The sequence below is a fragment of the Melospiza georgiana genome, chromosome 2, assembly GCF_028018845.1.
Source record: "Melospiza georgiana isolate bMelGeo1 chromosome 2, bMelGeo1.pri, whole genome shotgun sequence".
Lineage (NCBI taxonomy): Eukaryota > Metazoa > Chordata > Aves > Passeriformes > Passerellidae > Melospiza > Melospiza georgiana.
Window position 1 is genome coordinate 51,576,541 of NC_080431.1, and position 15,627 is coordinate 51,592,167.

The 15,627-nt window shown below is 45.0% G+C and overlaps 1 protein-coding gene across 2 annotated transcripts in view; it reads left to right on the top strand.

Moving 5' to 3' along the window:
- Nucleotides 1–925: 925 nt before the first annotated feature.
- The window catches only part of DGKH (diacylglycerol kinase eta), a 150,182-nt gene continuing 135,480 nt past the window's right edge, over nt 926–15,627 (top strand). The window contains exons 1-2 of one of the 2 annotated variants that reach the window (XM_058018735.1): nt 926–1,082; nt 7,342–7,527. In XM_058018735.1, the coding sequence (XP_057874718.1) occupies nt 1,026–1,082; nt 7,342–7,527 (243 nt within the window). In that variant the 5' untranslated portion in view covers nt 926–1,025. The remainder of the gene's footprint in view (nt 1,083–7,341; nt 7,528–15,627) is intronic. The other variant, XM_058018734.1, reaches the window with a different exon arrangement.

Genomic DNA, 15,627 nt, shown 5'->3' on the forward strand with positions numbered 1-15,627 from the left:
GTTCAAGGGGATGCTGGTATCTAGTAAACCAAGAAGGCTGAAGTAAACACACTGTGTGTTAATAAAAGGTGTAATGGAGAGCAGAGAAATCCTGGTGCTCCATCAGGTTGGCATGGTGGCCCTGGAAATAAGCACCCCACTGTGTCAGACATGGCCTACACATCCGTGCTGCCTGTTCCACAGTGGCTATGCCGTGTCCCAGCTCCTGGGAGTTTGTCTTAACGTGCCCGTGGGACCACCCGGGGCCACTGAGGAGGAACGAGGCGCCGTTTCACCATCAATTGAACATCCAAAGGGTGTCAAAAGCCCAGTACTGCGCTCTCGGAGCCCTTGCGGAGGAGTGGGGCCAGAGGGCTGTCCCGGCACCCGGGCCTTGCCCCTAGTCCCCTCCTGCTCGGCTCGGGGCAAGGGGATGCGGGAGCGGCGATGCTCCCTCCGGGGCGCCCCCCAACACCCGGCCGGGCCCGTGGGGCCGCAGACCCCGCGCCCCGGGCCCGCACCGAGGCGAGCGGGGCCGGCCCGGGCCCGGGGAGGCGGCGCGTCCCGCGGGGCACCGAGGGGCTTTCTCCCCTCGCCGCGGGGCGCAGCCTCGCCCGCCGGCCCCGCCGCGACGCCGGCAGCAGGAGCGGCCCTAAACCGGCTTACGCCCAAGGCGATTTGCCCGTGATCCGCCGGGCTTGCCGGGCGGGAGGGGGCCGGGCGTGCGGGCGGCCGGGACAGCGCGGCGGGCGGGGGGCGGCGATGATGTGAGCGGCGCGGCAGCTGCAGGCCGGCTCCCCCGGGAGCCGGGGCTGAGCCCGGTGGCCGTGGGAGGGAAAGGAGCCGGGCGGGGAGGGAGGGGGCCTGGACATAGCCGGGGGAGAAAAGGGAGGAGCGGGGCCGGGGTGGGGGGAGGACGAGCGGCGCCGGGGAAGCGCTGCCAGCCGGAGCAGCGGCAGCGGCGGGAGGGAGGCGCAGCCCGGCGGACCCAGCTCCGCTGCCCGTCGGCGCTCTCCCCGCGGAGGTTGGGGACCTGCTGCGGGGTGATGGAGGAGCATGGGTATCCTTCCTATAGCGCCCGCAGCCCCGCCTGGGAGGAGCTGGTAGGTACATGCGTGCCTTGCCTTTGCACAGGCGTTTCCTACCCTTTTTCCTGCCTGTATTGTTCAGCCGGGGGGTCGGGCTATCATCCTTATCTGTGCCCTCCAGCCCCCCCTTCCCTTCTTCCGACCCCGCTCCACGCCAGAGCCCTGCCGCCGGCGCTCGTCCCCTCCCCGCGGGCAGCGGAGGGGTGGGAGCCTTTCGCCCCCGCCGTGTCTGGCCATTTGCTGACGAGCTGGTCCCTCTGGGAGACGGGGAGTTCATTGCCCTTTCTGAGTTTCACTGCCCGGGTGGAAAGCCTGGGATTAGCACCGAGAGCCTTGCCTTCAACTTTGCCGAGGGGGGTGGTTTTGATATTGACACCGTCAAACTCCTCTTAGCACAGCGAAAGCAGCGTTGGGAGGCAGCTTTCAGAAAGAGACGCACACTTTCCCCCCCTTCTTCTACTGGAGCTGGGCTGGGAATTGTTCCCATCGCAGCGGCAAAGCGGGACGGGGCTGGGGGTGCACTGGACGGGTGGGGAAAGTGCGTGCCTTTGGGCAGCTAGGAAGGGAGGGGAGCGCTCAAACTGGCCAGGAGGAAAGCTGCGGTGAGGTGCCTTTGCGGTTTGTTTAAGGAACTGGAAGACCCTCCTTCCAACCAAAGGAAATCATGTCACCGGCATCCTCAGCAGGCGATAAAATCAGATTTCCCTTTTCAGGGCAGTCTGGTCCCGCTCCTGGGCTTTTCTCCATTGTGCAAACGCACACACACATCAGGCAGCGAGGGCTAAAAATAGGCTTTGGGTAGCTGCTTGGGAGATTTCAGGCTATCTAAGAGGTCAAGGCTAGGCTGCCTCTGGCCCTGAACTTGGTGAGGCAACATGAAGCAGGGACCTGTGCCACTGCCAAGCTCCTCTTTAGATGGCTGTACCATGTTTTGCTAACTCGTTTTGTTGGTCCAGGTTTTACTTGTAAACTCAGTTTTAAAAGAAAACGGGGGAGACCCATTCTCTGCGTGGCTTGGTGTGTGCACCCTCAGGAAAGCAGCAGCGGAGCCCTGGAGATGAACTAAGTTCACTCCCTTCCTTGTTAGGATTTGCAGCCCTCACAAATATATTTTTACTGTCCTAATATTTGTTGTTAAGTTGAACATCCCCCTTCGCCGCCCTCTGCAGTCCTCAAGCCCCGAAACTGTTGCCGGAGATGCAGCTGTGATAGGGAAAACAGCTGTATGTGTGTTCCGGTAACATGGAGCTGAAATTGAAAGGATCAGGCAAGGGAAACCCGAGATTTTGCCTGGAGAGATGAAGACATCGTGGGAGGAAGGCAGCGAAGTCAATTCCTGCGAATGCGTTATCCTATTAAACATGACATTTAAATTGCTGCCGTCATCCAAAACTCAGCTGAAACTCAGGAGGCAGATGGATTGCAGCCCCTCTCCGCTTGGAAATGCGGAGTCCTGGCTGAAGCATCCAAGCCCGTTTCCTTCTGTGTGCATGGCTTAGATAAACAAGGAGCACATATTTTTTTTTTCTCCATTTTCCCCTCCCCCAGTAAGGGCCAGGATTTGGGTCATGTTTATCATTTCATTGCTGCATTTGTTAAAGAGTACATCCATGAATGCAGTTTTAAGGTTAACCACTGCACCGATTTCCTTTACAAGACTCTAATTTCAGCTAATCCACTCAATCCTTTACCTGGTAACCTGCTGGTAAAATACATGGTCTTTGTGGCAAGAGCCACATTGTTCTTTCAATCTGCTCATAAGCAGGCTTTTTATGATAATGGGGGCAAAGGGAGATTCAGGTGAAGACCTGAATGATGAAAGGGAAAATATAGTATACTCTCTCCCCTGCTCTTAAAACGTGAAACAAAGAGTAGTAAGATAGGGAAAACTATTTTTTGCAGGTTTTGAATCTGTGCAAGTTAATAACCTATGCAAATTTCTGATTATTGGGAAATGCTCTTCCTATAGCTATTCTGAGAAATAAGTTATGGACTTTAAATGAAGCAAGAAGTCCTTTTGCCAGTCAGGGTTGGACTTGTCTGTGTACTACTTCAAATTTCTATAAAGACCTTTTCTTAACTCACACCACACTTTTTAATGGAAAAGCTCTTCCTGAATCCAGTAAGAGTTGTGTAAGATCCCATGATGGAACTAAGCAAACGTGACTTAAAATGTAAGGCACACCCCGCATTCTTGCAAAGGGGGTTTGGTGGCATTGTAGTAAAAATGTGCATAACACATGACTCACAAAGCTCTGGACACAATTTTCATATTTTATATGAGACCTGAGTCTTGGCTTTACCTTACTTTTGAAATGCATATATAAGTTCTAACACATTCACAAAGCATCTGTTTACTTTTATTACCTGCTGTGGTTTGGACCTTTTTATTTTGAAGCATACAACACAGTTCAGTAGTTTCCTTAATTTAGTAGCCTACAGGTTGCAGAATTCCCTTGGCTAACCCCAAACCAGCCACAAGTGATGCAGTTACTTTCTTTAACAGTGGTATGGATACATGTTGTTATATTTTGGCTTCCTCTTTGCTAAGTAAGGAAGTCAAGAAAGAATAGTATCACTAATTTGATCTGCAGAGGGAGTTCAGACAGGCAAGTCTGAAATAAACTTGTTCAGAGCGGGAAGCCCAGTCAAAAACCATAGCTATCACTAACCACCAAAATTAGGAAGCATTCAATAAAATCTTTTAAACAAGGTGAATAATGAATTGTTAACCTGACACACTATTGATTCAAATTTCCTCAGAAAAACTTTCTGAGATGAAGAATAGAAAAGCATTACGCTTTAGTTTATAGATGCCAAACTGACTTGGAAAAAAAGAATGTGAAAATGCTTGTTACAAAGAGAATGAGTTTTAGGGCTGAAATCAAATAGTGCAGTAATTTGTATTATAAACTATAATCTTCAGTGCAGCTAGAGTGCAATGTGTATTTAGATTTTTTTCTATATTGCATATGCATTTTAGTGACACATGTCCTATTGGGACTCAATGTGGTTGAGTCAAAATGTTCTCACAGTGTATATGTGTATATTAAATGTATACAATATCACAGTGTAAATATGTATGTATTGCATAAAGGGCAGTTTATCAGCTGATATTAATTGCCATAGCACAAATGATGTCAGCAGAGCTGGTTTTTGTTGTTTGAGTATCTTTCTTTAAATGCCAACCTTTATGCTTTTTACTCCCTTGCTTCAGTTAGGAAATTTAAGGTCATTGCTAAGAAGTGTGAAACTGTTAAGTGAAAGACAGAGCACGTGTAAATACTGTATGCGTTTTTAATGGCTGCATAGAGTCCCACGTTGTTCAAGAGCCCAACTTGCAGAAGTCCAGTGGTACCATTTGTGCCAGAGTATTTGTAGCTGTGGTCACTGGGCTGAAAGGTGCTATCCAATATTTCACATATTGAGTCTGACATGGACCACCTGGGAGAAAGCCAGCTGTGACACGAAGGGATAGAAGTCAAGTTGCAAATCCTTTTTGAGGTGAACTTCATTGCCACCTTAGGCAGCTTTATCTGGGTAAAGGCTGGAACTGGACCCTGATTATCTATTAATACCTTTGAAAAGAAGAACAAGTGGAAATAGTGATATCTTTAGAACTGTCTTTGTGCCTCGGCAACATATATATTTGTAGAAAAAAAATTCTATGCTAACATGAGTAACTTTTGTATTTTCAACAATGCTTAACACTTGGTTTCTCATTTTGGAGAACTCTGTACGCATTAAACAACTGGAGACGTTAGAGCCTGTAACTTCACAGAGTCCACTATGTGCTTCACAGAAACCATGTTCTCATATTCTTGTTGAACTATTCTCGTGGGACATTTCCTATAATTTGCAGACTTAGGTTATTGCTACTAAAATCTTCACATTAAGTAACCTGAGAGAACATTCCTGGTACTTTTCATTTCTTTCATAGCACTCTGAAGTTTACCAAGACATGATGAAAGAGACTTGCTTGGAAGTGAAAGGCTAATGCTTTCTTTCCTGGTAACCACACTTCTGTGTTTGGATAGTCAGGAGTGAGGAAGAGCACACTGAGGTAGCCCAGGTGAAGATGCGTGGTGCCCTCTGCATGGTGCAGCTACTAGTGCTCATAGTTAAGCCCTGAAAATGAACAGAAGTTGAAGACTTGTATTTATTCTTACAGTAACTACTATTGTTCAGCCAGCACTATTTAATTCAGTTGAATTAAATGTAGCCAGTCTTCTTTGTGTTCTGTCAGCATCAAGTGTTTCTCAAATCAGTTACTATTATGTGCAATATGTTAGGAAAATATATCTTGTAGTCCCCTTGCAATATTCAAGTGACATTTACCTTCAAAAGAATTAAGGAATTGCGGTGAGACATGTTCTGGCATAATCTGCTATTCCTGAAATTCAGATAGTGAAGAGGAAGAAAGGAGGGTGGAAAGACACAGTGTCCATAAACATTGCTTTTACTATCTTTCTTCCTAGCTGTGCCCTAAACTTACCTACTGAGAGCAATGCATACTTGCACCTGGTCAAGTTTGATCCCATGTTTTGAAAAAATGGAGAACTCCTTCTCAGGTGAAGAGTGAGATAAGACAGAATTAGTCCTTATTTTCACAGTCATTTTGAGATGAGGTATCAATGATAGGATTTAGGCCTTATTAATATTTTGATAGAATGTGTAGGTAAATTGATCAAAATGCCTTTAAAATAGAACTTCTGAATCCTTAAAATAGATATTTTGAATTTTTAAATGTTACTCTTGTTATTTTTTAAAAGATAACCTCCAGAATTGGTCCTGTGTGGAGGTGGGTAGTAGAATTGTATTTGAAGTATCTGCTGCAGTAACACAGAACTAAGGCACAAGAATTCCAAGGCTTCATGAAAATTAGAAATATTAGAAATAAAAAAGCCAATAAAAGAAATGGGCTGGACTATAAAAACTCTGGACTATTTGAAATTCAGACTGTGGCAAGGTGTCTGCAGTGTAGAATAGGTTGTACAGTTGTTTACTTTTCCTCATTAAATGCTTTGTATTTAGGTACTGCGGCATTATATTAGCATGTTAAGAGATGTTCGTTCCCTTTCTGGAAATATAAATAGAGTTGTGGGAATATAGAAGCCACAAGCATTGATTGCTTTCTTATGCTTAATCCGGCCCATGCAGCTAGGATTTGTGTGTTTTATTTAGTATTGCTGTGATTTAAACACTTATTTTGAACACTGACTACATACAAGCCACAATAATTTCAAAGTCCCACAATTCAGAACATGTGGTGACATTTCGAGATTGTGCGAGATGCCAGATCTGAGATGAAAAAGGAAAACTGACCCTTTCTTTCCCCAGAAGTAAGGGCTGCTCTTTCACAAAGACAAAAATGAACAGAATAACAAGAAAATTAAGCTATTATGAGAAAATCACTGGAAAGCAATAGATGCATTTACTAAAACTGTCCAAGACTTTGGCGCTGATGGATAGTTACCACGGGCTTGACCGGCTGGAGGAATAGCGTACAGATAAGGAGCCCATCGCATCAGATGCCGTCCGTCCAAGTTCCGAAGAGACATCCTGCGCTCCCAGGGGAGAGCGGCACAGCCCTCGGCCGGGACGGGGCAAGGGCTTGGCACAGCACCCGCCCGCTTTCGCCCTGCTTGCGCTGGGAACTCGGCATCGCCGCCCTCCGAGTGTCCCCGGGCGGCACAGCGCGCACGGGGGAGCCCGGCGGGGCGGGCGGTGCTCGCTCCGGTGCCGGGCCCACCTCCCGGCCAGCCGGGACACTCCAGGACACCCGGGCAGGTGCGGGGCGCCGGGCGCCCTTCCCGCTCCCCGTCGCTTGTTTCTCCGGCCGGCCTGGCCCCGGCGCTCACCTGCGGGCGGGCACCCTCCTGCCGGGGGCGGCCCGCCCGGCACCGGCGCCCCCTGCAGCCGGCGGCCGCCCCGGGCCCCTCCCGGTCGGCAGGGGCGCAGTAGGCCGGGCCCGTCCGCCCAGCTCCGCCCGCCGGCGGGTGGCCGTGCCCCGGTCGCGAGGAGCGGGCGGGGGCGGGCGGCGCGGCCCGCGGCCGCTGCCTGTGGGAGGGGGCGGCGGAAGATGGCGGCCGGGCGGGCGGCCCCGCTCCGCTCCGCTCCGCCAGAGCCGCGGCCGCCACCGCCCCCGTCCCGCCCTCCCGCACCGCCTCTTTCCCCACCCTCCCGCGCCACCTCCTCCTCCTCCTCCTCCCCGGGGAGGGGAGCGGCAGCGGCTGCCCTGGCTGAGCCGGGCTCGTGTGCTTTCTCTCGGTAGGAGTCCGGGAAGATGGCCGGGGCCGAGTCGGGGATGAGCGGCGCCGGGATCCCGCTGCAGCCCCAGCCTCAAGCCCCGGCGGCGGCGGCGGGGCCGGCGGACGAGTCGTCGGACAGCGAAGGGGAGCATGAGGGCCCCCAGAAACTCATCCGGAAAGTGTCCACCTCGGGCCAGATCCGCAGCAAGGTAAGGCGGGCAGGAGCCGGCCAGCCCCGCCGCCTTCACGGCCGGTTCCTCCATCCCCATCCCCAAGCGGGGCTAACCCGGAGCTGGGGACGGCCGCTGCATCCCGCCCGCATCCCCGGGAGCGGCGGCGGGGGGTTGGGGGGGGGGAGGTTTGTGAGACAACCGTGCCTCTTCCTTCCTTTCCTCTCCCCTCCTCCCCGTCCAGCTGTTGCGTCCACATCTGTCCCCGGCTGGCAGGAAGAGCCCCCCGGGGCTGCGGCGCTCCGCTTGGCCGGAGGGGAAGCTGCCTGCCCCGGCAGCCGCCCTGCCCTGCCGGGCGTCCTGGGTGTGGGGGAAGCGGCGGGCTGCCTCCCTCCCTCCCTCCTTCCCTCCGGCTCCTCTTCCTCGGCGGCGGGCACCGCTGCCGCGGGGATCCCGCCCTGCCACCCTGCGGCGCGGGTGGGCTGGCTCAGCGAGCCCTTCCTCGCCACTTTCCATACCCGCCGCCCACCCGTTTTACTTCACCGCCGGTCCCGGGGACCGCTGCCGTGCGCCCCGCCAGAGCGGCGGGCACCGAGCCCGCGGTGGCACGTCGGGCTCCTCTTCGGGAGTGCCGCCAAGGAGGGAAAGGCGGCTTCCACTTTGAAAGGCACCTCGCGGAAAGAGAAGTAAACTTCTATACATCCTCGCTCGTGGCACTGGATGCGTAAAGCAGCTGTCAAAATTTTAGGTTAATGCAATTTTTTTGGCTGCCTCGGGCTGCCGAAGTTGTCCCGTGGAATTAACTTTTTTCATGGATGGTGTGTTTGTTTAGTTTTTTTTCCCCCCTTGTAAAATCAACAAGCAGGCATTTGAAAGCATAAACATAATGAAACAGACTTGCTGTGTAGAACTTTCTACAAAGCGTGGTCCATAGTCAGTGATGGGGTCTGCACAAACCCACCTTGGGGAGAGCTTATTGATGCAGTGACATGAAGATCAGGGCTTTTCTTGAAGAGTATGTTTTGAGGGGCAAAGTGACTCCATGCAGGCCTGAACTGATCACACTTAGGGTTTGATTTCTACACAGTAGGTCATGTGGTGGTGTTTCCTCTATAGAGCACCCATTAAAGTTAGTAGTTAGTGAAGTCCTGTCCGGTTGGTGCTTTCTTCCCTTGGGCTTTTGCTCCATGCACTACGTGCAAAAGGCAGCCACCTTTAAACAGTGATTGTTAAATAGTAATGTTACTCTGTTATGTGAGGTGGAAAGCAGTTTTTTTCCTGAAAGCTTCTAAACAAGATGTGTCATTCCATTTTGTTGTTAAATGTTAATTTTGCATTTACAGACGTTAGGCCTGGCTGAAAGGTTACTATAGTAAATAATATACAACTGTTGCATTGTGTTGGAAACGTAGTTCTACACAAACTTTCAGCTTTAACACCCTTTTGTGTCTTCAGGACGTTTTAAAAGAGCACGACGCCTTTATTAGCTGTAGTGGTGTTAAGTGCATTTGAGTGTTTGCTCTCAAAGAGGTTGATACTTGCATAAGGAAAACGTGCCTATTGTGAATGTTGTCGATACAGGTTGGTGAGAGTGAGGTCCCAGTCAATTCTTGCCAACTGTTACAGATGGGTGGGATATTCTGTGTCTGAAGGTTGTGAATGAATGCTGAACTGGGATCGCCTGAAGATCTAAGACAGCTCTGCAAGTCTTGCTTTGCTTATCTTAGCTTGAGTCCCAGTTCTATTTCTGTGAATCAGATATATATAGGAAAAACTGACTGCTGACATAATTGGAGTTAAAATGTTGCTTTACTGGTTGCAACTTACAATAATATGCAACTCCACATATAAACCTCTTCCTTTCAATTTAATTAAAAGTGATATATCATTGTTAAAGATGAGACCCATGTTAAATAATTCAGTAGCACTTTATTTTATAACTCACAATGCATTATTTAAAAAGTAGCTATATTTAGACAGACAACTCCCATTTAGTTTAAGGGTGTTGTATGTTTGCTGTTGTAGTAGTTGGTGATCAGTGGTTACATGAAACCACTAGAGCAAGGAACATCAGGGAGCTGCTCTTTTACCCAGCTAGTCCCTTTCATTCAAATTAGATTTGTTAAGCTTCACTTACTTGGTGGATGTGTTTGTAAGCTAAGGTTTTAATTAAACGGATTGGGTTTGTCTTACATCTAAGAATAGACTTTTGAAAGAACCCAAAGCATGTATATTACATTTATCATTGATGCTCGTGGGCCATTTAGGACTGTGCTATTTTTCTCCAGAGGTTGCTTATTTACTTACTTGAAGCATTTCAGCGACATGGTATCGATTCCTTAGCTCAGAACTATACCCAAAAGTCTCTGCTGGTAATTGTTTTTGTTTTACTTAAGGAAGATGTTATTTTTAGATGTTTTGGTACAGTTGATCATTTGTGAAAGCTACCATATGGTGATACTTTGCAGACAGAATCACTCAGGAGTGGATTTTTTTTAATGTGTGTATAACAAAATTTAGGAAATATACGTACAAGAACAAACCCCTTTCACTAGCACAAACAGAAGCCTAAAAACTTCTAACATCTGTAGTTCTCAAAGGCGGTTTTTACTCTTTGATCTTTTCTTCCTAAATAAAACCAATTAATTATGTAACTGAGGGCAGGGGGTGAATAAGAGAATGAGAAGATGAAAAGCAAGAGTAATCTATTGGCAGATGTAATTACACCAAAGTTTATTGCTTGTTTGTGATATGCTAATGATTGATTCACAGTTCTATTTAGAAGACTATTGTCCAGTTTTGCCATAGCTTACCCTCACTGGATAGCAACTTCCTTGGCAAGCTGTTAGCTTGATTTCAGTGGAACTACTTTTACAGTCAGTTGCTAAGAAAAACAGATTGGTGATGCAGCTGAACGTCATTGTAACTTCTGTTACGGGTGCAATTTTAGTTTATGCATATCTATCTCTTAAATTTTTACAATACTTTAAAGCATATCTGTGTCAAAATGTGGCCATTATTAATCACCCCAAACAGAAAACTTGAAGATCAACATGTGTTTGTGTCTGCCAACTTGAGGAGGAGGGAACAAGTAGTGGTGTAAAGGACTAAAGGACGATTCTTTAGGCCAACATGTTGTTTGTCACTAGGAGCTGATTGCTAAAGCCCCATACTTGGCTGTAGAGTTACACTGTAGCAGTAGGTACCTTTAGGGAAATCAGGACCAAAACTGATTAGGATTTCTGCGAGATTAAAGCCAGTATCTTTAAATGTCATCCTGGAAGCTTTTGCATACAAACTCTGGGGAGTTTGTGTGTTCCATGGAGGAAACACTAGTCAATAAATAGGTGACAGGTACCTTGTGAAGTTTGAGCATGTTTAAGCCAAAATCCCTAATGGAAGCAGCTTTTGGTTTTGTAATGTCTACTTATCCTTCCCCCCCATTTTGAATGACCTGAATATTTAGCTCATAAAACATGACTTGGTAAAAAAAACAACAAAACCAACAAACATTTTAAGAATATACATTTTGGATTTTTGATAACTTTGGAAAACTGTAGTCAGACAGTTTGGAAGTAGTATATATGATGATGCTGGGTTACAAGCAGGGTTACATTGGACATTGAAGTAATGGAAAGTTCTCCATGTGTGTGTTAAATTTGGCTTCTTCATTTTTAAGATGTTGGTTAAGACAGGCAGAGTCAGTGCCTTCCTTAAACAGATGACTTCAGTTCTTGGGGCTACAGCCTGAAAACTGCCTGTCATCAGCTGGCTTCTAGTTGCTTTAAAGCTAATTGCTGTAGTGCAAAGCACATTCTTTAAAAAGATGGCCTTTTTTCTGTTCTTTATAGCAGAAATATGTCGAGAAGGGGAAATTCAAATTAGAGCTCACACTTTTTCTCTTTGAATTCTCCTCACCTTGAGGATCAGCAGAAAATTAATAAATGAAAAGATCCCTGGATACTTGGAAGTATAGTTGTTAGATGAGCACAGTTACAGCTCCCACTCTTGTCTTGAGTACTCTATAAAAAACTGCATATGAAGAGTAGCACTTTTATCACTGACCTAGCTTTCTATTTTAATGGCTCCACATCCAGTTAATGCAAAACCTCTGTTGGATATGTGGTTTGCTCTCAAATCTGCATTAAGTTTCTGGCCTGTGTTTATTTTTGCATGAAGCAGACATTCTGGAGCAGAAAGTACAATTCAGGAAATGCAAGAAAATGTGGTGTATTGAGTAAGATAAATACACTTGTAAGGTATGTGGGATAAAGCTTTCTTCCTCTCCTTACCCCCAGTGGTTTTTGTTAGTAATGAAATTGCTGTAACATGGCAGATACTGTGAAGCAAGACTGTGTTATAATTAGTGGAGATAGTACAGTGTTGTTTAGTTAAATGGCAAGAGTTGTTACTTGAATTTTCTTATCTGAGTTATTAACATATATTTTTTTGAGATCTTAAATCATTATGGAGTAATAAAAGTAAATTAATTAAATTCCCAACGTGGTTTTATTTGCCTTCACACCATCCATTTAGGAACTGAGCCTTCAAAAAGTTTCTAACCTTTTCCATATGGTGACATTTGACAGTGCCAAGTCCCAGCAGTCACTTCCTGTTTGTTTCTGGTATACATTTCTCTCAGTTTACCCTAGCTTGTTAATTCACCTAAATGTAAAGTGCTGTGAGTGATACCAGTGTTCAAATGCACAAGCATCATTCTTTGCAATGTGATCTGTTTTTCCTTGTTGTAATGGTTCCCAATTTACTCAACTAAGTAGTGGTTTATTCCTTTCTGGTTAAGGAAACACGATTTTTTTAATGCACCAGAAGTTCTCAGGAAAATGCCATGGTAGCAAAGTTTACCCCAGTGGAGATCCTTTATATACATTAGGATTGTGTGACTCTGCACAGCTTCAAAATGCACTTTGCAAACTTCAAAATGTAGTTTGTAATGTACTCTGCAACTGCAGTGATATGAATAGTGTCACTAGCGAGGAAGTGCACAGCAATCGTCCTCAAGTTCTTGGCACCTGGTAGTGTTCACAGAACAGACTGAAGGGTGCTACAGGATATCTGTCTTCAGTATTCGTATTTTCCATTATTTTCATTCTGCCATTAAATTTATGTACTGTATATCCATCTTTAGTAAAATATCTCAGCAATTTTTTTCCCCACAACTGTTGTAAAATCTGGCAAATTTGTTTCTCTCACCACATCCTGGGGTCTTAAACCTATTTTTAAAGTGAAATATTCATTAGTGTGTATTCCTGATATGTGCAACACACATATGTATTCACAGGGCAATATATATATTGTTCTGGAGTATGCCTGGCCAAAGCAAACCAGTTTCTGTCATTAAATGCTGTGCAATATTTGTTGCTTCTCATAATTGCTGTGTGTCTACAGAAGCTTTCAAAATAGAGTCCATTAAAGGAAATTTTCAGGCAAAGACATGATAGTTTGGGGAAGTTAAAAATGACTGAACATACTATGTAGAAGTAGGCAGGGTTAGAATGGAAAGAGTTACACTATTTAAGGCACAGTGGTCATTACCACTCCAGATTCTGACATATGTTTGTATAAAACTGAAATGAAATCTGCTAAGGCATTTTAGTGATGCATGCATTGGCAATGTTTAAATTGCTGGCCAAGTACAAGAAAGGAGGAGCTTGTAACATTTTACAGTAGGTATTTGCAAGCAGGTCTTCAAAGAATGTTGCTTTTGTGGGGTATTTTGGTGTTTGTTTCTGTGGTGTGGTTTTATTTGGTTTTTTGTTGTTGTTTTTTTTTTTTTTTTTTGTTTTGTTTTGTTTTGTTTTTTTTTTTCCTGGAATCTTTAAAGTATTAATGTTATTTTGTACTGTGAGATAACATGAATTACCCTTTTTTTCCTCCCACCCGCTGGGTGAACTGTGAAGGTGGAAAAAAGATAATCACACTTTTATCTTTAATACAAGATTTTGATTATTTTCTGCTTTGTTCTAAGGAGCTGAAGAATGCTTTTCTGTGAAAAAGATTGGGTGAAACACTTTGAGTTTATTTTGTACTTTAAGGAGAATTTCTGTTTTTTAAGAAGCAAAAAAAGAGACTTATTGAAGAATAAATGATAACTGGGAATCCCTTTCAGAGATGCCTTATCTTGTGGACTTCATGTGCAGAGTCCTGGAGACACAGAGCAGCCATGCCAGAGCTCAAGAAAGGACTATTCTATAGCTGGGTCTTTATCCATGTAAGGCTATATAGATCATTTGCAAACATCTTGAATTGTTTCCAGCAGCTACGTCAGAATGCAGGATGCAACACTGTTGTATGACTGCTGTATGACTACTGGATGACTAGCTGGACTAGCCAAATTACTTTGGATATCTAGAGCAGAATACCTAGAATTACAGTGGTTTTGTATTTGAAGTAGTGATTAAAAGAGAAGTCTGTTTGGCTATCACAAAGCCTTTTTCTGGAGGGAACTGTTGAAATTGTCTTGACTAGCTGAAGACAATAAAAGGCAGCTTAGACCAATGTTCTTGCTCTGGAACACTCCAAAAGGCTATATATATTTCTTTTAAAACAATGTTCTTCTCATTTTCTTTGAATTCTGACCAGCCATGCTTCTGGTAAGGGATCTATATATATATTTTGTAGAACTCAAAATCTTAGCAAAGCAAGAAGGTAATGTGTGGATTCATTGATGCTTAGAATATGGAGTTTTGGGTATAAAAGAATGCTCTGTAGTCATGCTGTTTTGGCTGTTTTCCTCTGACAGGGATAATTAAGACATAGTTTGATGTCTTGTGAGAGCACTTCAGTAGCTTACTTGCAAGGGAACCACAAGACCAGTATTTTGTTCTGGTTGGCCATTACATTTTTGAGATTTTTTTATCATTTGTAAAGTAGGGGGAAATGATGCCAACGATTGCTTGAAGTTGTTGACAGCATGGCTAGTTTTGTTTGGTGTTTTTGTTTGGTCTGATACATTGGTATCTTTATTAAGAGAGAGAGCTCTTTCTTTCACCTTTGCATTTGCTACCTTTTTACATTGCTGTTCTATCATTTCCCCTCTGGCCGTGAAAAAATCAGTTGCATTTTCCAAAATCTTCTTTTAAAAACCTGAGAACAGGGCACTAAATACATGCAGTGACCATAGCTGTATAATACTAAATTCAAGACATGATTCTTAATTTGTTAGCAATGGCACAAAAAAAAAAAAAAAAAGTCTGGCTTGGGGACATCCATGAATTATATTCTTTATATCATACTGAAAAGAAGCGTCATTCTTTCTTAATGTAAACACTGCATTTATCACTGCAAACAAGCTTAATGCTGACTCAAAATAAATATTGCATTGATATGGTAAAAATAAGACCACCACATTAGATGCTATTTAAAATGAATTAAGAGATTTATTCTAGTACAGCATTTGTGCACATACTGAAACACTTCAGTCACCCTGTACAGCTCTATGTGACTAATTACTTCTTAAAGTTAATCTGGTGCTTAAGTGCTCGTCAGATGTGGGTCATAAAAAATTTGTATATAAAGTCAGATCACAGTTGACTTTAAAAACTTTTACCATGTAGGAATTATCATGATATATTGCACAATTAAGAAGAAAGTAAAAAAATATTTTTCTAGCTAAGTTTTTTGTTTGAATAGTATCCCTGTTTAGGAATATTTCACCACTTAGATATCGAAAGCACATTAACAAAACCTGAGCTTGTACTCTTGGGAGAGTTAGCATTATTGTAATGAATTCAGCAAGCTTTTACATTTCATGAGAATTTATTTGTTTATTAGATGGGCAGCATGAGATTTATGATGATCTGGACAATTCATTTCCTTGCCTTTAAGCGCTTGGGGTTTGTGAGTTGTGTGAGATTGCACTACTTTATTGTCACTTAGCAACCTGAATAGGGTTTTGAAAGTGAGTAGTAGCTTGTGGGTGGCAAGTCTCCCTATATATTTCCTGGGTGGGAAGCAACAGGAGCCCCTCTGTGGGCAGCAGGAGGATGTGTGTCCTGCTCTTGCCAGGGTCTTTCTAGATGTGCTTGCCTAGGAGAGCCGGCTGTGCCCTCAGTGTCATTTTGCACTTCTGGCATAGTTCCTTGCTGGGAAGATCTGCTGAGGTTTTTCATGCCTGCAGAG